The 25,598-nt window shown below is 39.2% G+C and overlaps 3 protein-coding genes across 8 annotated transcripts; 1 reads left to right on the top strand and 2 right to left on the bottom strand.

The window, feature by feature from the left end:
- Positions 1-406: 406 nt before the first annotated feature.
- Positions 407-13,433, bottom strand: LOC140354455 (guanine nucleotide-binding protein subunit beta-4). 4 transcript variants are annotated; one of them, XM_072439497.1, is made up of 12 exons: positions 13,338-13,397; positions 10,334-10,407; positions 6,834-6,963; positions 6,708-6,746; positions 6,509-6,615; positions 6,318-6,332; positions 4,394-4,457; positions 4,144-4,306; positions 3,991-4,057; positions 3,710-3,911; positions 3,334-3,550; positions 407-3,159 (listed from the first exon to the last, which is right to left on the bottom strand). In XM_072439497.1, the coding sequence occupies exons 3-12, from the start codon at positions 6,888-6,890 to the stop codon at positions 3,053-3,055; spliced, it is 1,038 nt and encodes a 345-aa protein (XP_072295598.1). In that variant the 5' UTR covers positions 6,891-6,963; positions 10,334-10,407; positions 13,338-13,397; the 3' UTR covers positions 407-3,052. The 4 variants fall into 4 exon arrangements, with proteins under 4 accessions (XP_072295598.1, XP_072295599.1, XP_072295597.1 ...); XM_072439498.1 differs by lacking the exon at positions 10,334-10,407 and having other exon boundaries at positions 13,338-13,433; XM_072439496.1 differs by lacking the exon at positions 13,338-13,397 and having other exon boundaries at positions 10,334-10,558.
- A 315-nt stretch (positions 13,434-13,748) lies between these two features.
- Positions 13,749-15,668, bottom strand: aldh7a1 (aldehyde dehydrogenase 7 family, member A1). Its single transcript, XM_072437904.1, has one exon. The coding sequence runs from the start codon at positions 15,640-15,642 to the stop codon at positions 14,014-14,016; it is 1,629 nt and encodes a 542-aa protein (XP_072294005.1). The 5' UTR covers positions 15,643-15,668; the 3' UTR covers positions 13,749-14,013.
- An 811-nt stretch (positions 15,669-16,479) lies between these two features.
- actl6a (actin-like 6A) lies at positions 16,480-24,991 on the top strand. Of its 3 annotated transcripts, none has more exons than XR_011925940.1 (15): positions 16,480-16,661; positions 18,009-18,085; positions 18,211-18,385; positions 22,218-22,318; positions 22,412-22,509; positions 22,613-22,707; positions 22,813-22,919; positions 23,067-23,156; positions 23,288-23,349; positions 23,772-23,886; positions 23,973-24,053; positions 24,155-24,250; positions 24,328-24,414; positions 24,494-24,633; positions 24,675-24,991. XR_011925940.1 is itself a non-coding variant. In XM_072438774.1 (14 exons), the coding sequence occupies exons 1-14, from the start codon at positions 16,637-16,639 to the stop codon at positions 24,572-24,574; spliced, it is 1,290 nt and encodes a 429-aa protein (XP_072294875.1). In that variant the 5' UTR covers positions 16,480-16,636; the 3' UTR covers positions 24,575-24,675. The 3 variants fall into 3 exon arrangements, 1 of the variants encoding a protein (XP_072294875.1); XR_011925941.1 differs by having other exon boundaries at positions 24,494-24,632; positions 24,701-24,991; XM_072438774.1 differs by having other exon boundaries at positions 24,494-24,675.
- The last annotated feature ends 607 nt before the right edge of the window (positions 24,992-25,598 follow it).

The following is a 25,598-nucleotide window of genomic DNA, read 5'->3' on the forward strand; positions in this document are numbered from 1 at the left end:
CTTGTACCTGTGAATGTGTCTTTTTACTTGAGCCAATGACGTTTGATAAAGTTTTTCAATAAAAGTGAAAGCCTAAACAGTCTTGCTTGGCTGAATGGTCATTTTTTTAATTTAATGGCCAAACATAAGTTGGGTACTGATCATCTTATGTCATTGGTGTCACATGGCCAACTTACAGGTCATATCTCTGGAGAGGCGAGGTGATTACACAGGTTTTCAAAGGCATTTTCTCGGTATTAAAAACATCTGAATAAATTCAAGGGATGCGTGAAATGCCGTACTGAGGAACACTTAAGGGAAAGTAGCCACATTTCCATGGATACACGTAGTTGGCAGGTAGACCGACGACTAAAGTGAAATAGTACACTTTTAAAAATTGCTAACAGCATGCATACACACAGACACATTTATGGTTAAAAGCTTTTTTATTGGTTACAATTACTCATGGCAACATATCAGTTTCACCAAGCCACTGTACAAATACAAAAAGGGTCTGGTGTGAAAAAGACTATAAAAATTATTCCATAACAAGTGATTACACTTATCACACAATAGCACTGTAAGATTATCATGGCCATCAGGTCCCTGGTCTTTACTGGCTTAATACATAAAATAAATAAAACAATGTAGAATAAAAGGGCAGTGCTTTCAATTTGTGATGGTGCTGCGAAGGTAAAATATTAACAGATTTTGAACTAAGTACTTTTAGATGAAAGAAAATCAGATAAGACAGCAGACATTTTAAATGCATATCCAATCTTCTTGAAAATCAGCTACTGAAAGTTACATTAAAATCAATTAAATTAAGCACCTTTCTGCCGTGTTTAAAACCACAGGCACAGTTGATTTTTAAGTTCTGCTAATACTGTTATATTCAGAATACAGTCATTCGATCTGAGCCACTGTTAACTTGATGAACAGTGCTGTTAAAGGCTGTGGTGTCTATGATGCGTGTTTACATATTGTAAAGCTATTTATCGTTCATATTCAACTCTTGGAACCAGCATTGCAGTGGTGCTTATGCTACATTCTGTATTACAGCTAAACAAGGCTATATACTTCAGTCAGTCACAATAATAACTACGGTCTTTTTAATGCCCAATATGAATTGAAAAAAAGTTACCATCTCGGTTAGAGATTAGTCAATGTATGTTACTGACTTTTAGCTTATTATGTTTGATATAGTCTTAAAACACCAATGTAAAACTGATACCAATTGTTAGCACACCTGTTCAGCCTAATATAAGATACTACGTAAAACAAATTTAAGAACCAAGTCTGGCACTTTCAAACATTACAGTTTTAGAGTTCACAGCTCTGGTCTGTGGACAGTTTTGGCACAAATGAAAATAACCACATATAGAGGATGCACACTTCAACACTTGTCATGCAATACATTTCAAGTATTACATTTCATAGGAGGTTTCAGGCTTAAGTCTACAACATTCACTCATGGAGTATTTTTCCAACGTGAAGCAGGTTCAAAGTTATTTAGAGGCATATGTTTATCAATATTAAAGTTGGTGTGGCAGCCAAAGCAAATTATAATATTAAAAATTATGCTCTGACGGCAAATATTTCTACTAGTACGAGTTTAGTGTTTATTAGTATCAGGATGTTCTTCTAAATAACATAACGGCACATTTCTGTAGTCACATTTCTGTAAGGCAAAATGGGGACACACTGGCAGTGCCACATCTCTGGAGTCCAAACACTCTACACGCAAGCAACACCAGAGGGAGGCACCTGAGACGGGATGTTTAGGTCCAACTCACACACAATACAGCTGTTAAAGTCTTACTTTTTCAAAACCAGAATCATCCAAAAGTCAAAATATAGACCGTTAATACTACAAATCCACTTTCAAACACAGATTCTTGATTATTTCCAGTTTAGAGTGCATTTCTAGCTCTCAGCTGTGTCTACATTTCTGTTATCAAGGTGAAAAATCGGAAATTTTATGAATTTATGTTGCTACAATGATTTTACCTGTTTTGATCTAATCTCATATTTTTTTGAAAAGATAGCTAATAACATGAATTTTAAATACTGGAAGTATGGCGTTTGCCATTTCCATCTTTACAGTCCCTGTCCTGTTCTCAGCCTGAAAGAGTCCTTGCTCACTTTTGTAGACTCTTGTGAGGAGGGCAGGGCTGTACCTTCACTTTGTCAATTTAGGCTCAGTTTAAGCTTAGAAACAGCATACTGTCCACACCCATCTGATCGGGCCCTGTTTGAGTTTGTGATGATATAATCCATATGAGATGTCGTAGCTTGATACACATTTGACCTTCAGTTTTTCCTTAAATTTGAAACCGATTTAAATTAGTTATTCTGTATTATGCAAAAAAAGGGAGGAAGAAAACACAACATTCATTGTAATAAAAAGGAACTGGATACAAAATATATTATACACAAAAAAAGCACAGGCCTGATTATCAACATTACCAGCAACTAAAAGTGAACTTGTACATTGCGGTGTTAAAGCTTGTTCTGGTACTCACATGGATAAATTAAGTTTCTAGAATCTGCTCATTTCTGAAATAATGTTGTATATTAATGTGGATATGTACATTTAAACTAAACTCCCCAAATCATAAAAATGGGTGGGAAATAAACTACAAAAATATATACATACACATTATATATGCATATATGATGCATATATACACACATAATGCTATACATATATACTGTCTTTATATACATTTACATATTACACACTGACAGTCAACATATATGTTGTTAGTCTCAGTAACAAAGGCTTGTTTTACCCCGAGGAAATAATGGTAAAAGGGCATGTTTTCGTTTAAACTGTTTAAATTTGTTGATTCTTAAATGGGAGGTGAAAAAGAACACTATTTATAAAGATAGAGTGAGTTTGTACTTTGTCACAGGTTGTCAGCAGCAAGGTGGATCTCTGTGGTGGGTCAGAGCATGAAAGTTGACACTGTGTACAGCCAAAGAGCCCAGGCCAGCGGTGGAGGCTCTGGGCGTGGGTGGGGCTGCAGTGGGGAACTTCTTGGGCAGTGATTGAGTACATCAAGATCTTTTAGTTCCAGATTCGGAGGAAACTGTCCCAGGAACCAGTGGCTACTGCCATGCCGTCCTCCGTTACCCCTAAGCAGCTTACTCTGTTGTCATGGCCAGCCAACACACCTGCAAGAAAAGCAACATCAAAATCCACTATAGTTTACATCAAAGTTTTTGTCAACATTGGTTTATAACTCATAATAAAGTAGAAAAATGTGTGAAAATATGAATTCTTTGTTTTAGGGAGCTAGAATGGCATTAGATCTTGACCATTGTTTGAAGTTAATTATTTAGTCATACCTGCACGCTCTCCTTTCAAGGTGTCCCAGACGTTGCAGTTAAAATCATCATAGCCAGCCAATAACAAACGACCACTTTTGGAGAATGCCACTGAGGTGATGCCACAGATTATATTGTCATGACTGTACAGCATCAGCTCCTGGTCAGCGCGGAGGTCAAACAACCTGCAGGTGGCATCATCGGAGCCCGTCCCAAAGGCGTTTCCATTAGGGAAAAACTGCACAAATGGAGCACAATTTTATTGACATATAGACAGATCATGTGTTGCTTGTGTTAGTGTCAGAGGATTCCCCGTCTCAAATACGGTACCTTTAAAATGATTTAAGTCATTTGAAAGTTTGCCAGTTTTATCCACAGTTAAAGGGCCAGTACTCACGGTGACAGCGTTTATATCCGACACGTGACCAGTGAACGACTGCCTGCACATGCCATCACGAATATCCCACAGCTTCGACGTCGCATCACAGGCTCCTGACACAAATGTTTTAAAGTCTGGGCTCAGCGACAGACTCATCACGTCACCTGTGTGGCCTGTAAATGTGGTGGCCTGTTGGCCAGTTTCAATATCCCACAATGCACTGCAAGAAAAAAAAGTTGGATGAAGAAGTTAGTCTTGATAAATGTTATTTTGGTCATGATAAATGTTACTTTGCTCACCAAGTTGTGTCCCCAGAGCTAGTCAGTATTTGGTTATCATCCAAAAATCGGCAGCAAGATAAATAACCTAAACATTAGATATTGTTGGATTTGGTCATGTGAAAACACTGCAGACAGGACAAACAGATTTTGTGGCATGTTTGTTTGTTTTACCTGTATGTCCAGGTAACTCTCTGGTGACACGCACATTTCCCTCACGAGTCTTCAGACTGTAAATGGAGCAGATATTGTCTAGACCTCCACAGGCCACATAGTTCCCGGAGGGGGCATAGGCACACGTCATCACCCAGGAAGAGCGCAGAGGGATAGCATGCATCTGGGGACAGTCAAGTTTATGGAAGTCAGACTTTGAACAAATATTGCAATAAATATCTGCAGACACAACGGCAGTATAATATCTCACCTTATTTGTTGTGTAACTGTCCCAAATAATTAACTTTCCATCTTGAGAGGCACTAACAAGTAACCTGGGTACAAAAAAAATAAATATGCTTAGATGTAAAAAATGACAGTGTAAAACACTGTACATTCACAAAGCCAGACTAAAGCAGTGATATGAGTAAAAAGCAGTGAACTCCTTTCTGTCGTGCACCCACATCCACCTTTCCAATAACCTGGCGAGCCATGCACTACTTTGTCCAAACTGCAGGGTCATTCGGGACCCTGCTCACAGCAAATGAATTTTAATGTTTTTTGGCAAAAAAATATATATTTAGTTTAGTGTCTCACAAATGCGGAAGACATTTATTCTCAAATATCTTCATATTATTAAGAACCAACTCAATTAATAGCATTTAGTGCTTTGCCCGTTAATTTTAAGAAGTTGTTTTTCCGTCCTCTGTCATTTGGTACTAAGCCATGCCATGCAACTGATCATTCTCTGGTTAAGTAATACACCTGAATCGCACCCATCAGAACTCGGGGTGGAGGGACATAGTCCCAGACTGTATGTCTTTGTATAGTATACGATGTCTGTAATCTTAGCTTGCCAGGCTATCGTTTTTAATGGACCACTCTGTCCAGAAGAATCTATTACCCAGCTTTCTGCAAAAGTCTGCAATAAATAGAAGGTGAAATTTAATAGTCTGAACTACCAGAAATCTCTATGTGCAGAAAAGTCAAAGAAAGATGGTTCAGATGGAGCCTTAAGATCTACAGATGTAAAAACAGCCTAACCCCAGGTTTATGTCAGTTCCTCCAAGGACAGGAAGTAGTTTGACAGTGCTACACTGCAAAAGGAAGGGCCTTCAAACGTTGTGGCTGTATAATGTCAGTGGCTGTATACATAATAAACAATGGCCTCCTGCAGGGTCACCCATGGGGTGCTAAGCACACACACAACAATTGGAAAAATACAAATTAAACACATCTAAAAATATCTCAGGTGGATGTTTCAGGTGATGGACCCTCCACCAGTAAGAAGACAAATCGTTTTGCTTCACCTTGACCTTCAAGGTTTTGAGTACATTTCCTATAATCTGGCAATACAATACGATTCACATGTCACAATATGATATATCACAATACTGGATGATTTATTTAGATTTTCTATGACTTCGAAAGTCTTCCACAAAATCGAAACATTTTATTTTGTCTGTTTTGATGACTCTTGAATGAAGACACACTATGGAAACTTTCTGCTGAACAGTCAAATACATCAGTAACAATGATTCATCTCAATTTTCGATTTGATTGGAATACAAATGAGCAACGATTTCTTGGGCATACACTTTATAGACTTTGAATATGTGCCATTTAAAACACAAACATTAATCTAATTTCTCCATTCAAAGTCTGACCTGTTCCAAATCACATGAATATAGTCTGTGGAACCTCTCGATTAAAAAACCCCAACCATATCTTTGACGATTGGACAAGACTTAATCTCAATCGCTTGATCTTTCTATTAGTTGCCCAGCCCTAAATATAGTGTTTTGACAGAATAGGCACTTACAGTGCTCTCTGCTGTCCTGGAACAATTTACCAACTTTAGCGCAAACTTAAAATCTATTGAAATTCATGCAACTCACTTAATATGTGTGGCAATACCAGTATTGTGACTCAATGTATTGTGATATTCAAGTGAATCGATTAGAACACCCCAATATTAAAAATACTACTAATTATAATATTCAAAGTAAAAACAGTGTTAGAATTTTTAGAATGTTAAATCCTAAAAAAATATATATATATATAAAGTGGCATGAAAGATGCAGCAGTGAAAGTGCCGGTGGTGCTGTAGTAGCAATACAGTGGTGGTAGTGGTGAAAGTATTAGTAATATTAGTAGAGTCAAGTGATACTAGTAGTAATAGTATAGTCCCACACCTGGGACTGCCGTCACTGCCCCAGTGCAATGCATCAACAAGGAAATGGGAAGAAGAACATTGACTTAACACAGTGGCTTTACATTTAGACTAGAAGAGCTATGACATGTATTAGGTTAGGTTACATCTATTTGTATGACACAGTTTATTGTATAAGGCATAGACAGAGATATAAGGATTAGAGCACAGTACCTGGAGTCGCTCCCCCAGTGCATTGCATAGATTTTGGCCAGGTGTCCCCTGAGAGTACGTCGCGTCCTCATCTGTATCCGGCCAACTGAGTCCAGGCCAGCTGTGATCTGCCAAAACAAAGGAAGAGCATTCAACTATAAACTACAGTGTTTATTTAAAGCAATGGTCTGTTACTGCCGTTGTCATTTTTATATTTTACCTGTGACAGAGTGGAGTCACTGCAAGCTTTTCTGGCATCCTAAAAACAAAGTATTATTATTTCTTTTTAGATGCGACATGAGGACATTTTTACGTCAAATGTGAACATAAACTTAAAGAGGCTCACTCTGATCTGATTGCGTAGCTGTTCCGCTTCCTGTCGCAACTGTTCCAGTTCACTCATTGTCACTGTGGTGTGTTCGGACCACTCTTGTCCAAATGCTGACTGGGACGGGGAAACACACGCCCCCTAACACCTGCAAGACAAGCAAACAGTAACAATGTAAGACAGATATCAAATAAAGGCGTAAGGATGGGGCTACATTTATTTAACAAACATTAGCATCCTGTCTGGGATGAGAGAGGACCGAAGCATGCAGGGAGGGGCAGGGTGGGGACGGGTGGAGGCCTGGAGGGTGGTCTGAGTCTTCAAACAACCCCAGTCTAGTTCAAAAGGCCATCTGAGCCAGACCCTGGGCCTGACCTTTCCGGACTCAATCTGCCTTTGTGTTGAGGCACTGCAGTGCTCGCTCTGCTTCACCATAGAGCTTCAAATGTAACGTATGACATTCACGACACTGTCCAGATGTATGCAGTCAGATGTATGCTTCTGCTCATCGATACTTCATGTGTTTGGGGGGCCTTGAATGTGGGCCACTGGGGAAAAACTCACAATAGGTAATTCATGGGCTGTGCCTCCATCTTCATTCATGGTACAGTAATAAAATCCTTGTTTTATAAAACCCAAAATATTGCAAGACTTTCTTATAGCTACAAAACAGTTCAATGATTTGCCACGCAAAAGGAGGTTTGAACAGCAACAAGGCACAAGAGACAAAAAGCATCTGTGCGCTCTGAGCAACGCAAAGGATACGTCACTGCTTCCTCCAACAGACGCCAGAGGGGCTTTCAGCGTCAGTCCAGCGCTGATGAAGCATGTGCATTATGATGACTTTACATCCATTATCGTGCATACCTCCGAAATACATCGTCAGTGACATCCTACTTTTGCCTATTTCTGAACTAATTTACTAATTTTTAAAAGACAAGAACTGACCATTTTAAATACATTTTGTGTATTAATCTCATAATATGACAATGAGCTTAGTTTTAATTGAATTGTGTTTTCATTCACAGAACAGCACAGGCATTAATAAGGGATGACAAGTGGTTTTAGTAAATTAGCTATTTTTTCTTATAAGCATAAAAGCAAAACAAATCACTGAACGCTGACTAGGAGAACCATAAAAAATAACTAATATAATGAAAAAATAAAAACATATTATTATATTACTATTGTATTGACCTTAAATTTGGGATCACATCACTCTTTGGGATTATCATTCTTCTGACCCAAACATGTCAATGCACACAGACCATGACACAGACGTGCTCGTTTCAGTCACGGTCACATCTACGAACCACTGTTTAGTTAAAAGGTTTAGTTAAAAGGTTTGAGGTGCCGAAGAGTCACATGAAAACTGCAGCTCACTCCTAAAACATGTTCATACTGCAGTAGAAGTCAAGGGTTACATGCAAAATACTACTAAACAGAAAAAAATAAAGATTTCTGTCCAATAATTAAAAGATCATTGTTGGCATCATAGCTTTGGCTTTAGTGTCAAAGAACTGATGGAAAGAGAGATTTTATTGTTCATTGGTTTTGAATCAGTGTGCCAGGGAACACTAGTGTGCCTTCAGGTATTGCCTTATGATCCCATTTCAGTTAAGTTAATGTGTACAGTACACTATTAAATATCATGAGCAACTTCTTAACCAGTTGAGAAAGCAAAACAATGATCATTGCAAAATAGAAAGAAAAAAAACAGACACCGAGCAAGGAAAATCTTTGCATATTTGCTCATGTTTTAGTGTGTGGTGTGTTGCTGAATAGTTTTAACCAAAAAATTTGGTTTAAAACCCGTGGCATAGTTTTTAAACCTACCAAAACCCTGTTCAAATCAATACAAACTGTAAATAAAGTCTGCCCCATCCTGAGTTTTGTTAGGGGACTCGTATCCCTGATGTTAATGGTCTATCTACACCATATGTTAATAATAAAATGCATCCAAACTGTCCTGAGGGTCAGAAGCAGCAAGCGTCTGCTCCAGGATCAAAATCATTGATGGTTTGAAAGGACTGGATCTCTATGTCATTCAATTCAGTAGAACAACTCTAATTGAAACTAAGCAGCTACACAGCAGACGACAAAGGCAAAGAGTGGACTCGGGAGTTTAATGAAATCATTAGATATGTTAAACACTTTTGTTTTTACCGTGGCGTAACAACACTTTAATAGTGTGTGAAGTTACCACGGAGCTAAAGGGGCATGCTGCTCTACCATGTATGAACCTGTTGAAGCCTGACAGTTAACTATTGCAAATATCTGTAGAATGGAGGAAATACCAGGTAGTTTCCAGTAAGGCAAAGCAACCCAATTACATCATAGATTTTGTCAACTCTAACCAGGACTAAAGGGAAATTAACCATATAAAAACAGCAAAACTACAATAGCTCGATAACAAAAATGCGACTCAATACCAAGAAGTGTTGGATTGTACAAAGATAAACTACGCCAACAAAAAAATGAAATAGTTAAATCAACCATTTATCCACCATCTGAACAGCAGGCCCTTATTGCACGCTCCACAACTTCATATTAACCTGTCTGACAATAAAGTACATTCACACACACACACACACAACACTTTTAAAGGTGCACTGTGTAACTTTTGGAGGGCACAACACCCGCTTGTCTCCATGGAGATGAATATTATGAAGTATTATGAGGGCGAGCACCACAGTTTTCAGGAAAAGAGGAAAACGCTGTTGAATGATGTGGGACGTGAAGGGGCGGACTCTGGAAATGCAAGTTTGTGGACAGTAACTGTAATAACATTAATTTAAATAACTGTTTTTTTGTTTTGTTTTAATTAATCATGACAGAGGAAGCACCCTGATCTATTTATTTTTTTGAGGAAAAAAAATAAGTATAATGCTGATTTTGAAATAAATAAATGAATAAATAAATGAATAAATCAATAAATTAAATGAGACTCTACTTGTAATTGAGCAAATCCAGATGAGTTTAACGCCATGGTGCGTAACATTCCGGGCAAACACATCACATCTCCATGGAAACAGACAGGTGACGGACCCTCCACCGGTCAGTTAAAGCGCACATTCAACACCAACTCAAAAACTGTGCGTAACATGCGCTATTTGCCCGTGGTTTTGGCGCACGCGGCGACGGGAGTCTATTGTGGAAAATCTGATCGTAAAATAGCGCACAAACGAGCCTCGCAAAAACGCCAAAAACGTGAAGCGCAGACGAGATTATGAAGCGCTTGAGAGAAATCCACGAGTTACGCACGAATCGCGTCGTTTGACAGTCCGAAAAAAGGCCGCGTTTTGATTTCACCAGCACGAAGAAAAACACCACACACGCCAAAAACGGAGCAATACTTGTTGTAATGCCACAGCAGGACACGATTCAAGGCGCGGGCATGAGAACGTAGATCACACCGTCTGCGCCTTTTCTAACTCCACACTAAAGACCGCACAAATACAACAGGAAACGGCAGAATCACAACCAAAAATATGAAGAATAATCTGCGCGTCTTTTACCTGAATTCGACTCTCTCCGCGCCTCCAATCCGTGCCACACTGATCCGGTTCTCACACGACAAACATGGCCTCAACTGTCAGGAAACCCGTGAATAAGGTACAGTTATTCTACGGGGGCAACTATAGCAGATTTTTAATGATCCTGAACGCGACGAGCCCGGTTGGATTTCACTTTTCTTTTTTTCTTCTCCCTCCTAGCAGCTAATCACCACACCCATGAAAGTGGGACCATGGCAACAGCCGCCAGTGAGGGGTGCGCGGCGCAGGGCACGCGGCTGTTTTTAAGCTTTTAATCGCCAATTTGACGCACTTTGAAACGCGAAAACCGTCTCAAATGTGTTACGTGGTTGTGTCTTTGCGCGTCTGCGATGGAATAGCCACTACGCGCATTTTTAAATAGTTTTCCAGTTGGTGGAGTTACCCAGGGCACAGAATGGTACGGACCGTCAGCCCCCTCAACAAAAAGGAACCGAATAGGACACAGGAAGCCCATAGTACTGTTCAAGTGATTCCTTATTCCAAAAATGCAACGATATTATTTTTAAACAGCATTCACAATTAGTACAGCCAAATAAATAATAAAGAGATTTTAATAAATATGTCTCTGTTCTACAAATAGGACTCTCTCTAAAAGTACAATGAGAAAAAGGCTACTTTAAAATGTGTCACATGAATTTTAAATGACCACAAAAGTCAGAGAGGACAGCTGTGCAGAGTGGGCCTGCAGTGGGCTCACCGAAAGGGATCTCTCCCCATTAGGACAGGATGAATTTTTAATGTGGCCAATGAAAGGGAGCAGTGGGATAGGCTTTTCCATATCGCTGCAAGAGCCACAATCAATGGTGACGAGATGAAAGTTGCCCGGGCCTGGTTTCCTTTCGGGGAGGCATGGGGTCAGATTAAGTCTAATTGAATTCACACCCTGGAGTAGTTAAGGTGTGTCACAATCATTCATGGAGCAAGCTGTATTTATATGAATCATAAATTGGAAGGTTTCGTTTTATTCACAAAATAAACACACTATAGTCTGCTGTCTTTACTCCATAAAGAGTCTTGAATTCATTAGGCTTCAGAGTGGCCAAAGGCACATTCTTGGCCAATCAGGTCCCACTGCTCATTGCCTGGCAACCAAAAGGAGAGGGAGGGAGCAAATTGTCACTGTAAAAATAGCCCATCAATAGCCTGATGTCTGAAAAAAACCAAAGGCACACATGTTTGTGACTATAAATAGCTTATTGGAGCCCGAAATGGTGTATCATGTAGGGCCAAACTGAAGGAATATTTGCATGGATCATTAAGAGGAAGCGGACATGGATAACGTGTGTTAGAACTGTAACAATTACTTTATTACATTTTTCATATGTTAAGTTTGATTGGGAATTAGTTTTTTTCAAATATTTTTTGGTTCTTTTCAATAAATCCAATCTTTAATTTAGAGCCGTCATGAGAAATTATTTTTGTTAATTTACTAACTTTTGTAAAAATCATGTTAACAGTCAATACTGTATATTCTTGTTTGAATAGTAAAAATCACACAGTACTTGATCTTATCATGGCCAATTAAAGAAAGATGGATGTAACTTTAAGTCTTTTCAGCTCAATCTCATCTTGTCTTCACATGCAAAGACACATCTTGATGACCTGCATGTTACACTTTGACTGTATCAAAGACAATTAAAGTTGTAGCAACAGTACAGCCTTAAAAGGCTTTAACAGGGCTGTCTTATCCACCAGACATCTCCCGGGGAGGCTGGCCGTTGCCTGGGCAACCCTCACAAATGGCAACTGACGTCAAGAAGGTAGGAGAAATACCAGGGAGAGCCAGAGCTGCAGTGCATAATGGATTATTGAAAGAGGGCCCTTTTGGAGAGTGCAGAGTGAGACTCGTCCCTACTATCACCCTGGTCACATCCTTCTTTGTTTATCATAAGAATAATGAGTACACAGATCCATGAGGCTTCTGATTTAAATAGCTAAGTGAGCTTGAAAGTGGGCTCCCTTAAAAATAAAATAATATAAATGTTTATATTCAGCCAACAGGGCTGGCAAAATTAAAACATTTAATTGTGAATAGAAACACATTAAGTCACAGCATTTGGATTTACATGTATTTACCTGCTTTGTTTCTGACTAGCTGCTGTAAATACACGTCATTCAAATTCAGTAGTAAAATATTGAGGGAGGAAAACCGCTACACAAGGTCATGTTGCACATAACTGACTGTAAAGCACATTAGTTACATTATATTTGCATGAAAGTCACTTCATAAAGTTTTAATTGATCTTTCTTATTTTATGGCATGGGTTAGATTATACACTATTATTTCAAGTGGTCATTATCAACACAATAACCTATTTTCATGATTTAATTTTGAACAGTCTTTATAAAAATCCCAAATGAGCACAAATGTTACACCTTACTCCTTATATGTTTTGATAAGGTTAAGAATCCTGTTGAATAGTTGCTTTGATTTCATTTATGCAGTGATAGTGACCATCCTTTCCCCGCTGCAGCCTAATCTCTGTGCTATTGTTGGATCAGAGACTCTCAGGGTGGCATTTCTATGAAGAGCTTTCCTTGTTTGTGATAATGCTTTTCATGTAGCGTCAAGAGTCCCACTATCAGCTACAGAGCCACAGTGTGTAGTCAAGTTTGGTGATGACTGATGAGAAAAAAATGTTACCTAATATCTATTTAGGACATAAGTGACAATAAGGATGTGTTCAATGACTTCCCTGCATTGAGGAAAGGAAATGAGAAGGAAAAACAAATAGTAGACTTGGCATTTCTCATTGTTTTGTAAATCAAGGGTGTTACAACTAACTTAAGGCATGAATTACTATGCTGCAACTTTCACAATGAAGTGAAAACCACTAAAACATGGAAACAACTAAAACATGTATTTTAAATTGATTATCATTGTAATACTGACTTCCCCATCTAGTTATTTAACACATATTTTAGCTTTTCCCTTGACACAGCAACACAAAAACAGACAAAGTACCTGATTCCAGTGCTGATGATTGGCAAAGGAAGTAAAATGTCCCTGTGTACGTCCTGAATGGCATGAATTAGCCTGTGGTTTTGGAGATGCCGTTGGGAGGATCACTAAAAAGAGAGGCAGAGCTGGAGTATGAGCAGCAGAATGGGAGGGTGAGCTTATGGACACGCGTAGCATTTCTGTTAAAGAGATGGTGTGTATTTAGCCACCATTTCCCAAACTTGAATAACACTATGAATACTACGTTTTACGGTCATGTGTTGCATCATTCAAAAGGAACCAGCCAGGAAAGTGTAAACATTAAAATTTTATTGAACAACGGCTAAAGCAACCATCACAGTCTGACTTAATGTTTGATACATTTATTACGTATAATTGAGTTGTTTAGAAAAATAAAACTATTTATTTCTCAATACATTTTTGACAATATCAAACCGTAATTTTAAGTTCAGTATTACAAACCGTTAATTCTCGAAAGGTGGTGTATAGAAGCACCCCAGGGTGTATTCACAGATGTACTGTTATCTCCCACTCCCTTTAAAAACCCACAACAATCCACAAACCCACAACAAAACCAAAAGTACTCTTTTTGTTTTTCCTTGACCTTTTTTAAAGACAACAGCATAGCCATGGGTGCTAAATATTGTGTTGTCCATTTGATTGAGGTTGTTTATGCAGTTTATTCAAACTTGATTCCTTGGGCCAGAGGAAGCTCCTTGCTGTAGTTTATTGTGCATGTTGAGCGCCTCATGTATTGCTTCCAAGAGTCACTGCCTGACTCTCTTCCACCCCCTGTGTGTTTCTCCCCACCAAAGGCTCCTCCAATCTCTGCTCCACTGGTAGGAATGTTGACATTCACAATGCCGCAGTCAGATCCTTTGGGTCCCAGCCAGCGGAAAACACGTCCCATATCTTTGGTGAAAATGCTGCTGGAAAGGCCTTGCTTGACCTCATTATTCCAGGCAAAAGCCTCCTCTTCAGTGTTAAACTTCAGAATGTAGAGAATGGGAACAAAGGTTTCTGTGTGGACAATAGGAGCATCGTGAGCCAGCCCAGTTATTATAGTGGGCTCAACGTAGTTACCGGGACGGTCAATCACCTTTCCTCCACAAACCACAGTGCCTCCTTGCTGCTTGGCCTGCTCAATAGCTGCCAGATACTGCTCTACAGCAGATTTGGTATGCAGAGGCCCATAGAGAGTGCTGGGGTCCCAGGGATCTCCAATGCGGACTTGTTTGTAGGCTTTGACCACCCTTTCCACCACAGTATCATGAAGACTTTCATGCAGCATTAACCTTCTGGTAGTGGTGCAGCGTTGGCCAGCTGTTCCTACAGAGGCAAACACAGCAGAGGGGACCACAAGATTCAAATCTGCGTCTTCAAATACAATAATGGCATTGTTCCCACCGAGCTCCAGAAGATTGCGACCAAATCGTTCCTGCACCATCATGGCCACGAGTTTGCCCACATGAGTGCTGCCTGTGAAGGACACCAGATCCACGCGCTCATCCTTTGCCATTGCTGAGCCTATATCAGCTCCTCCACAAGTCATGGCGCAGATGGCACCTGGAAGATTGTTTTTCTCTAAAACTTCGGCCACAATTTTGGTAACTGCAACACTTGTGAGGGGTGTGGTAGGGGCTCCTTTCCAAAGGCAGACATTCCCGCAGGTTAGCGCAATGGCATTGTTCCATCCATAAACAGCGACAGGGAAATTGAAGGCAGTGATGATGCCGACAAGTCCTACTGGGTTCCACTGTTCAATTAAGGCATGCCCTGGTCTTTCTGAAGGCAGAATGGGACCACCAATCATTCTAGAAAGACCTACTGCATAATCACAGACATCTACATATTCTTGAACCTCACCCACACCTTCAACATAGATCTTGCCCATTTCTAGAGCTACAAGACTGCCAAGAACATTAATCTTTTTTCTTAAAGCATCACCAATCTGCCTTACAATTTCCCCTCTTTTTGGAGCTGGAATCTCCGCCCACATCTTCCAAGCCTCTCTGGTCTTCTGAACAGTTTCTTCATACTCTGCCATAGTAGCCTGGGTGACTCTTGCGATGGGTTCATTGTTGGCAGGACAATATGATGTTATTACTTCTCCGCTTCCACCCCAGCTTCCATTGTACACTCCAGGGTTGTCCTCTGACAGGCCAAGCTCTTTGAGCCAGGAGTATTTCGGCTGATTTATCATAAGCGATGACATAGCTGCTGACCGCTGGTAGGGGACCGATGCAAATTTGTTTCTGAGAAGAAGCCTGCTGTGACGGGCAATGGTCAGTGTGAGGCAGTGCTGCATGGAGCTGGGGACAAACAGTTAACAATTATTTTCACTCAAGGAAATATACACGCTGGCAAATTAATAACCCAGGTTGTCTCAACTTTGTGCCTGCGCAATCAGTGTAAAGAATGACGAGGCTGCTCAGTTGGCAGCCAATCAGCGCACGAGCTAGGCTAAAGCGTAGCCGAAGCTAACGGCTTAAAATTCGTTTTAAAGACAACTGAGTGATTTTAAACTAAGAGAAAGTTAATTACCTAAAATATGTAAAGATTGCCGCTATATCCGACATTTCTGCAAGCTGTAAATGCCCTGTCAGCCGAACATTAGCAGTTTTTCGTTACATTACGCCCTATAAAAAACTATTTTTGCTGCAGTACCAATGGACTGGCCGCTGGGACAGTTAGCGACACGTTTAGGCTTGCAATACACTATCTAGATAATATATTAGAGGCATGGTTGGCAGTAGTCGATTCCCACAGGTCTGCATAAAACATTTATCCGTCGACAATAAACAAGGTAATTTGTGATTCGATGAGTGAGCCTCTTTCTAGGGATCAACACGCTCTTGCGAGTGCTAACAGCAGGCAGCATTACAAGAGTGGATCGATCGCTGCAACTCAAGTCCACGTTTCAAGGTCCTTCAGTTTGGACTTATGTAATTTAGTTGTGCTCATGTGCACAGCGTATTGTGCGATATGCATCGTGGCAAAACTGGCTAGTCAATACTGCTAAAGTTTATGGTACAAAAGTTAAAAGCAAAACTCCACTTACAATAATTTCAAGTCCACAGTCCACTTTGATCTGGGAAAGGAGAAACTGTGGGCGGGGCCAGGGTTCAAGCGGAAGTGTCGCGATGCTGCTGCTCTCTGATTGGACAGCCCCCCAGACGCACGGCGGCGCCTGCTTTGTCCAAATATCCATGCTAACAGTACCCTTTGTTGTGATTAACCCGTGACTATTATTTTCTTTCTTCAACACTTTTAAGGAAATACTGTTCAGATAAAACACAAGGATGAGTGGTGGCGTGTACGGCGGTGGTGAGTAAAAAGTGTTAAATTCATCCGGTAACTGTCCACGCTGTTTCTTTAGCATTAGCGGGCTAGCATTGCATAGTTTAGCTACAAGCTTCAATACAGCGATTTTAAATGTACTTGATTACTGTCACTTTAACTACACTGTACCATCGGCCGGACTCTTATCCTTCACTCATTTAATCACATGCGCACTTATTGTATCAAATTTTCCTCGGACCTTCATTATTTAGGCTGGTTTCGTTAGCACAATAACATGAGAATGAATGAAAGGAGAATAGTAGTTAAGAGTTACGCACTGCTATTTTTTGCATAGCAGCATTCGTACTTTGGAAATTTGTTTTTTATACGGTTTACTTACCTGCTAATAGTATTACCTAGTCTTGTGCTAGTTATTTTTACTTTATTTTATTTTATTCTATTATCATTATTTTATTATTATTGTCTGATTTTTATCTTTATTTTGTATTTTTATTTATTTTATTTTATTTCCCCCCCTCCATTCCCTATTAAGATAGGAGAGGAGTTTTGTTAAGAGTTTTTTGTTTTGTTCATAAGAGTTCTATTAAGAAACTTCCCATAATTTGTCCTTTCCTCCTGTTCTACTGCGTTGTAACAACGAAATTTCCCCTTGTGTGGATATTAAAGGTTTATCTTATCTTATCTTATCTTACAGTTAGGGCAAGCAACAAGCATTTTGAATGAGGCCATGCAAATATTTATGAACCTACAGCTGACTTGGACCTCCCGATGCCTCGACTAGACAAGCAATATTGCAGCCGCTAAATCAACATACTTTGCCTTAATACATTTTCATGAGGTTTGTTGCATTAGATCACAAATCTTCTGTAGTTTATGATTCATTAAAACAAATTAGGTTAACAAATACTTGCATAGTATATATTGATCTCAACATATCCATGAAGAGAATTTTCAAAACTTTCTCCTGCTTCTATATTGCAGTGAATCATCATGGGAATGTCACGTGTTAGGGACTTATGTGTTGATTTACAGTTGTTGCACAATTTCAATCAATGGTATTGGTTTGTATAGCGAGAGCAGCCATTTCTGTAAAAGTTGTCAAATGCAGTCCCGTGGAAGACGCTCACAGGCGGGCCAGCAGAACTGCAGGACTGAATTGGCAGTGCGCCTCTAACGGATTCTGACATACCTACCTTTAATGTAATACATTACTGCTCATTTCACCGCACCTAAATTGAATACAAGCAATAGTGTTCACTGGATTTCATTACAGTCAGTTATCAGGGATGTGGCTTTACTTTCATTTCATAGTTTGGGGAAAGTGTGTTGATACAAAGATAATGAATGGCTGCACCTCTCTTATTTCTGTAGACGAAGTTGGAGCCTTGGTGTTCGACATCGGTTCATATTCTGTACGAGCTGGTTATGCTGGAGAAGACTGTCCTAAGGTAAAGCAGTTTTGCAAGGAACCTATAATTATTTTTTTATCTGATACTGGAATGCTGGAGAGTGCAAGAAATACTGAATATGTAATGTGTTGTAAAGTGTTTTTATTTTTATTTACATGTCACAGGCGGATTTCCCCACTGTAATTGGGGTGACGCTCGACAGGGAAGATGGCAGCACACCTATGGAGACAGATGGTGACAAGGGGAAGCAGAGTGGCACCACTTACTACATTGACACAAACCAACTGCGGGTACCAAGGGAAAATATGGAAGTCATGTCTCCGTTAAAGAATGGAATGAGTACGCTTTTCACTACTATTTCAAAATGAAGATCAAGCTAATTTGTGTGCCTAAAAGATTAATGCTTAGCTTGAGCTGAGTTTATCACTCAGTGTGTGGCTTAAACATTTATGACTCTCTGGAGTAGCTGACCTATTTACTAAGTCTCCTCAGAACTGGTCTGGTTGAGGCTGCTTGGAATGCTATTTTGAGAAAAGTATTACACTATCCCTAATTGAAGTAGAGTAGCACAATTGGAACAAAGAGTTCCTTAGTGGCCAGACCTGGAACGTAAGTGCCCTGTTCAAATTATTTTTATTTTTAAATAGCATATTATTGCTCTACTTTCACTCAGCAGCTGACCCAGCTCTGATTAAATCTGCTCATTATTTATGCATGTTAAAGACAGACCTAGATACTTTTCTGTTGCAATGTAACGGTGACTGTTATACCGCAATATTTTATCATTTTAAAAAATCACACACATGATAATTTCCTCTGCTTCAACAGTTGTTTTGTTGCAGCAACAAACTGAAAACAGAATGGACTACGGAGACAATTTTATCCATCTCTGAAAAGCCAATGTGAAATCCCTGTCATTATTTACCATATGAATATTTTCTTAACAAATAATTTAACATACTATACCCTTTTTCCAGTTGTACACACTTGTTTCACAATGGATGAAGCAATGACGTCATAGTGAGATGGTCATTATTGATATACGCCTTTCCCAAACTCTGCAGTGCCCCTTATCAACCAGAAGATCTCTTGGGGCGCCCGAATAATTTACTCTATATTCAAAAGAATATGTAATGTTTTTCCTTTTTAAATGTAAAAATAGAAATATTTAAACTAATGACTGTAGGCTTAATACTGATTTACAGTTGGGAATGGACAAAGACCAAAGATGACTATTTCACATTCAATAGTAACAGTATAATAACAATTATGATATTATTATTGTTAACAACATAAATAATTTGATTGGCTCCACATGAGTAATGGAAGTAATCGTGTTTGGTTGTGGTGACATCGTTAACCCAATGCCTCACGTCAGAGCCCTCATTCTTTGGATCATGTGTGTGGATGCTTTTAACATGGCAACGATATGTTTTAGTGTTTATATCTTAAAACGTACTGAATGCATCCATAATATAATAAACAATGGTGCTTCTATATAACCATGTAACATACTTACAGTGCACACTTTATGTTACAGACTTATTAAAAAAAGATTAAATTCATTATCCGCCTCAAAATTCTACAAACTATATTCCAAAATGTCAACGTGAGAGAAGGTTTTTTGAATTACTTGCAGTTTTCAGAATGTTGAATGACATGTTGCATGTGGACTTGGTTTTCACCCTCATTCAAGAGAATCAAGGGGAAAATTCTTCAAATCTCATACCAACACTGAAAAAAGGAGCTGGAGCTGACTCTGTAATTTGGCAATGGTAAGGGGGAGCGAGATAGAGAGGAGAGACCAAGGTTTGGGGGGCACAAACCTCAGCCAATGTCCGTCACATGCTCACATCATCCTCCTTGAGGAGGGGCCCCAGGGGCCAGCTCATGCCTCGCCATCACTACCATGTACATTTCAAAGACTTCTCTGAGGTGATAGCTGTAGTAGGTCTCTATCTCTATCACACTTGTTTCTAAGGCCTGTTTTTCTTGTTCTAACTGTTGTATGAGATGGTTTCTGTCGCTGACCTTCTGTTCAAGTGTTTCGACGGTACTTTCTAAATGTACAGTGTATTGTTCATGTTCCTCCACAATATCCTTCAGCACCTCAGTGCTTGCCTCTTTTTGTAGATTTAACTGCTCAACAAGATTGTCTCAGAATAAGGTTTATTGCCATTTGTCAATGAACAGGGTTCACGAACATAGGAACTTGTCCTGGTGGTTCGGTGCAACACAAACATCAAACATTGAACAATGAATACAAAAACAATGGACAATGAATAGCTACCGGATATTAAAAATAGGTAAGTGAAGTTAAAAATAGACATATGTACATAAATAAAATATGTAGTGCAATGAAAAGTGAACAGTGCAGTTAGTGCAAAGTGCTTTGGCAGTTTTCATGAGTACAACGGCAGAGGGAAAGAAACTGTTCCTATGATGGGAGGTTCTGGTCCGGATGGACCGTAGCCTCCTGCCTGAGGGGAATGGCTCAAATAGTCCGTGTCCAGGGTGAGAAGGGTTGGCTGTATCCGACCTGCACGTCCCAGAGTCCAGAGTCCCAGAGATGGAAGTCCGCGGCCGATCACCTTCTCAGCAGAGCGCACATTGCGCTGTAGTTTGTTTGTCCCTGGCTGTGGCTCCAGCGTACCACACAGTGATGGAGGAGGTGAGGCACTGGCACTGACCTCCTCTCAAAGTTCTTTGAGTAGTATTTCCTTTAATGTTAGAGCCGTGTAAGCGTCATGTGCGTCCTCCATAGACATCATCTCATCCTGATACTGAGCTATATGCATTGTTTTCTCCTTTGCTATGAGCTCTTTGAGAAGACAATGTTCGAGGTTCTCTCTTATGATTTGAGTCTCTGCCAACTTCTCTTCTGTAAGGGAGGCCCCTTGTTCCTCTAACTTCAGCTTTTCCTCACTTTTGACCAAAGAACGTTCAAATTCTTCTCAAGGTTTTCCACCTTTTGCTCCAGATAGCTGTTCCTATGGAGCTGTTCTTGAAGTTCAGCTTTAGTCCTCATAAGCTCTCGTCTGAGCTCGAAGACTATCTGGCTGTCGGCTGTGGCATCCTGGGGCTCATCCCAGAGGATCCTCCTTCTCTTCCTACAGACGCCTTCTACAGGTGTTTCTGTGCCTCTCGTACTCTGGGAACTCAAGTCCTCTGAGACAATCTCCTCACTCCATTTGCGTCCGTACTTCATGGTGAGCTGTGTTTAGTCGTTCTGTTGGACAGATCGTCTTGAACTGGTCTGAAACAAATTACTGAAACAAACTTTACCAATACTCAGAGTCTGAGTTGCAGGTGAACCCACTCAATCAACTGAAGCCGACTCGAGAATGTTGTTGAGAATGTTGTTTTCCAACTGAAAAGAAAAGGTGCATTTATCGCCACCTACTGTAGCTGTACGTTTTCTGTACTTTTACGCCTTCTTTACGCTTTACCAGTAAAAAAAATAATAATAAGAGAGAGAGAAAGGTTGTTGTTGCTTTTATTGGCAGCTGGCTGCCAACTGCAAAGGTGCATTTACCGCAATCTTGCTTTATTCTTTAGACTTTATCATACCAACTAACTGCAAAGTTGCAAAAGGAAGATTGCAAGTTTTGCAAGAATACATGAGAGTGGAAATAGGAATGACCGCAAAACTGTTTTTAATATAATTCATATTAAATCCATAGTAGACAAAATGTCTCCCAATCGAGCTAGGAACATTTATCATTGTAAACAGGCGCGAAGCCTGTGTGAAAGTTAGCACGAAGTGTGCACTAAACAAGCGCTTTACATGGGGATGACAACCGCTTCTGTGGCGATCACCCAGTTGCCCCTGGCAAACCAGTAAAGTGGCGCAATAGAGCCCCCTACAGAGTTGAATTATATATTTTCGGGGATAAAAATTTAGCAAAAAATTCTATTTTTGGCATCCCAAACAAAAAAGCCAATCAGATTTATGCCAAATTTTGTACGACATATATTCCTTTAGCATAGCCTACAAACAACACATTTTAAAAAATGAATGATGAAACTGTTTTTTAAGATAAATTCTCTTTGTGCTGGTTGTGTGGACAACTTTTGGGATCTGCAATGCCTCTGAGGCTCGCCTTAGACTACACTTTGGGAACCACTGCTTTACATCATCATTTTGTTTTGTTTCCTCTCTTGTGTCCAGTTGAAGATTGGGACAGCTTTCAAGCTATTCTGGATCATACTTACAAAATGCACTTCAAGTCTGAACCAAGCATGCACCCAGTGCTCATGTCAGAGGCTTCTGTGAGTGATTATTGTGTTCTGTATTAAACAATAGCTTTTTCTGCTCAACATTTTATGGCTAATATAAATTTGATTGCTACTTTTTTTTTCTAGTGGAACACACGAGCCAAGAGAGAAAAACTAACCGAGCTGATGTTTGAGCATTACAACATTCCTGCCTTCTTCCTCTGCAAATCTGCTGTTTTGTCTGCGTATCCTTTACATGAAAGAGTGATTAAATACCTGTTTATTTTCATCTAGACTTGGGTAATTTCATCATTTACTGTGTAACGTTTCCTATATTCAACATAATAGCTTTGCAAATGGTCGATCAACAAGCTTGGTTTTAGACAGTGGAGCTACACACACCACAGCAATACCAGTACATGATGGCTATGTTTTACAACAAGGTAAATACATTAGCAGCAATAAAGAAATAATTGTACATAGTTTAGTAAATATGATTGCATATCTTATTTAAAATACTCATTCAAACATTTTGCCTTCTCCTACAGGAATAGTAAAATCGCCCCTTGCTGGAGATTTTATGAGCATGCAGTGTCGAGAGTTATTTCAGGAATTAAGTGTTGAAATAATTCCTCCTTACATGATTTCATCCAAGGTGTGGCTTGATTCAGTTTCAGCAATAAAGAATTTCATGGATTCTCATTGTATTAAAAAAATATTGTTGATAATATCATTGCATATATTTTGGATCAGTGTTTGCAGTTCACATCTTTGTATCCATTTGATTCTTTATTGATCATAGGAAGCTGTTCGAGAAGGTGCCCCAGGCAACTGGAAGAAGAAGGAGAAGCTGCCTCAAGTCAGCCGTTCATGGCACAACTATATGTGCAATGTAAGTAGAAAGATGTCTTTAAATGTTCCACTTTTCGAAAACAACTATACAGTTTTCTTTTCTCTTTAGCCGGGCTGTGTAAATTTCAGTTGTGTTCTAGATTGATAATTATTCTTCTATATTATTTACAGTGCGTCATCCAAGACTTTCAGGCTTCTGTTCTGCAAGTTTCAGATTCCCCATATGATGAGCAGTAAGCAAATCATTTATTATAGTTTGTGTTTTGTTTGTTTGTAAAGGGGGAAGTACGTGAATGAACATTATGCATTTAAATATGTAAAGATTATAGCAACATGGGTAATGGGTAAGTTGAAAAAAAAATTCTAATACTTGAACAGATATCAATACTGAAACATATGTATCCTGAATAGTTTTTAAATGTTCTTGATCTATTGCAAGTATTAAGTATACATTTCAGAAAAAGTAGATATTTATATTATGTGGTATCGAAATCGAAAGTATTTTCCTTTGTATCGAGATAGTTTGAAGTTTTAATATTGTGACTAAACATGTAACAACATTTTAAAATAACTAATCGATTTATGTCACGAATTGATTATTCTTTTAATGAATTGTTAGTTAAGCCTCGTGTCTAATTGCCTGATTTTCCGTTAGGGTTGCTGCCCAAATGCCAACTGTGCACTATGAACTCCCTAATGGCTATAACTGTGACTTTGGAGCAGAGAGGCTGAAGATCCCTGAAGGACTCTTTGACCCCTCTAATGCTAAGGTGTGTTCCAATAATTTTCATGGATTATTTTATGAAGTTTTTGAACAAGCTTTGAATTAATTAATTAATTTGTTTTAATATGTTAGGGCTTGTCTGGAAATACAATGTTAGGCGTTGGTCATGTTGTAACCACCAGTGTAGGAATGTGTGACATCGACATTCGGCCGGTAAGTTCCACATCTGCTACAGCACTTACTAAAAATGAATCTTAATTCCACCAAATTTCTCCATATTATATAAGTTTTACATGTTGAATACTGTGTTTCAGGGTTTGTATGGCAGTGTTGTTGTGACGGGAGGTAACACACTAATCCAAGGCTTCACAGATAGACTAAACAGAGAACTCTCCCAGAAAACTCCGCCTGTAAGTTCTGTTTTGTGTCTCATCCAGAAATTCTGTGCATTTGACCTTGAATAATGTCCTTTTGCTGTGTTTTGTAGAGCATGAGACTGAAGCTGATAGCCAATAACACTACAGTTGAACGTCGTTTCAGTGCCTGGATTGGAGGCTCCATTTTGGCATCACTTGTAAGATACTATAGAAGCACCATTGTTTATTATATTAAATGTAAACTTTATCATGCAAAGGTGCTTTTATCTGTGTTAGGGGACCTTCCAGCAGATGTGGATCTCCAAGCAAGAGTATGAGGAAGGAGGAAAGCAGTGTGTGGACAGAAAATGCCCTTGATTCTTTTTCTTTTCCAACTGGACAACGCCACATGCTAATCTTGTCACCATGGTTTGTTTTTTTCTGATCCAGGACACTGGAACATGTAGATACATTTTTGTTTTTCTGATCCAGGACACTGGAACATGTAGATACATTTTTGTATGTTCTTTAAAAACAATCCATTCATAATGTGATTAGACCAAAACTCTAGTCTACTGCCTTATTTTAAGAGTGTTGAGGACAATAGTTTTAGCATTTGAAAACGACTACACAGAAAAATCTATACATGTGACTTTTTTCTTTTTTTACTGAAACTAGTTTCCCTATTGTTCGAAGTTCACAGCCAAAGTATCCCCAATGTTTGCTCAAATACATGTATTTAATTTACTTGTTGCCATCCCCATTGCATATTTTAATAAAACAATATTTAGTAAATGCCGCACTTCTTTATTGCCTGTAATATTTCCTGTAGATGGTGGGTAGTGATGGGAAAAATGAAGACTTCAAAGCCTGATTCGAGCTACAGTGGGTGTGTCGAAATGAAGCGTGTCCAGAACTGCCACAATGCTGTGGCAGGCTGAAGGGCCCCCCCTGAAGATGGCTGTCATTTAGTGTCTGTTCTGTTACAGCGTTCATTTCAGTAAACAAACCACATAATTACGTCTGTGTTAGTGTCAACTCCAAACTTTTGTCATGTTCACTGCTGCTTCAAAGAAGTTGTAGTAGCTTCTTTACAACTTGAAAAAAGGTGTTTTTTGTTTTGTTTTTAAAAATCTGTTTTGATGCTTTAGTTTACACGACCTTGTGAATTGTCTATGACATCGCTATAATGTGGTATTATGGTAAACAAATGTCTCTAGGCCTATATATAAAGATTAATGTTAATTTAGATGTAGTTTATTTGACTTAAATAATTTATTGCAAACAAAAAGAACAAAGGTTAACAGTAGAGCTGGTAGGTTACTTCGGTTAGTGTGAATCAGAAATTCAAGTATGTGAGAAGAAAGCTTTTTATACATATTGTCACTGGTAGGGAACTTTT

Source organism: Eucyclogobius newberryi, unplaced genomic scaffold, assembly GCF_026437365.1.
Source record: "Eucyclogobius newberryi isolate DKJ021-1_F unplaced genomic scaffold, fEucNew1.0.hap1 SCAF_9, whole genome shotgun sequence".
NCBI lineage: Eukaryota > Metazoa > Chordata > Actinopteri > Gobiiformes > Gobiidae > Eucyclogobius > Eucyclogobius newberryi.

What these genes read in the sequence shown, in the direction of transcription:
- actl6a (XM_072438774.1), top strand. Translation starts at nt 16,637, where the DNA reads ATGAGTGGTGGCGTGTACGGCGGTG. An exon ending in AAATCTGCTGTTTTGTCTGC is followed by an intron (nt 22,510 to 22,612) that starts GTATCCTTTACA and finishes TCAACATAATAG; the next exon opens with CTTTGCAAATGGTCGATCAA. An exon ending in CTTACATGATTTCATCCAAG is followed by an intron (nt 22,920 to 23,066) that starts GTGTGGCTTGAT and finishes TATTGATCATAG; the next exon opens with GAAGCTGTTCGAGAAGGTGC.
- LOC140354455 (XM_072439498.1), bottom strand. Translation starts at nt 6,890, where the DNA reads ATGAGTGAACTGGAACAGTTGCGACAGGAAGCGGAACAGCTACGCAAT. An exon ending in AGCTACGCAATCAGATCAGA is followed by an intron (nt 6,747 to 6,833) that starts GTGAGCCTCTTT and finishes CTTTGTTTTTAG; the next exon opens with GATGCCAGAAAAGCTTGCAG. An exon ending in GTGACTCCACTCTGTCACAG is followed by an intron (nt 6,616 to 6,707) that starts GTAAAATATAAA and finishes TTGTTTTGGCAG; the next exon opens with ATCACAGCTGGCCTGGACTC.
- aldh7a1 (XM_072437904.1), bottom strand. Translation starts at nt 15,642, where the DNA reads ATGCAGCACTGCCTCACACTGACCATTGCCCGTCACAGCAGGCTTCTT.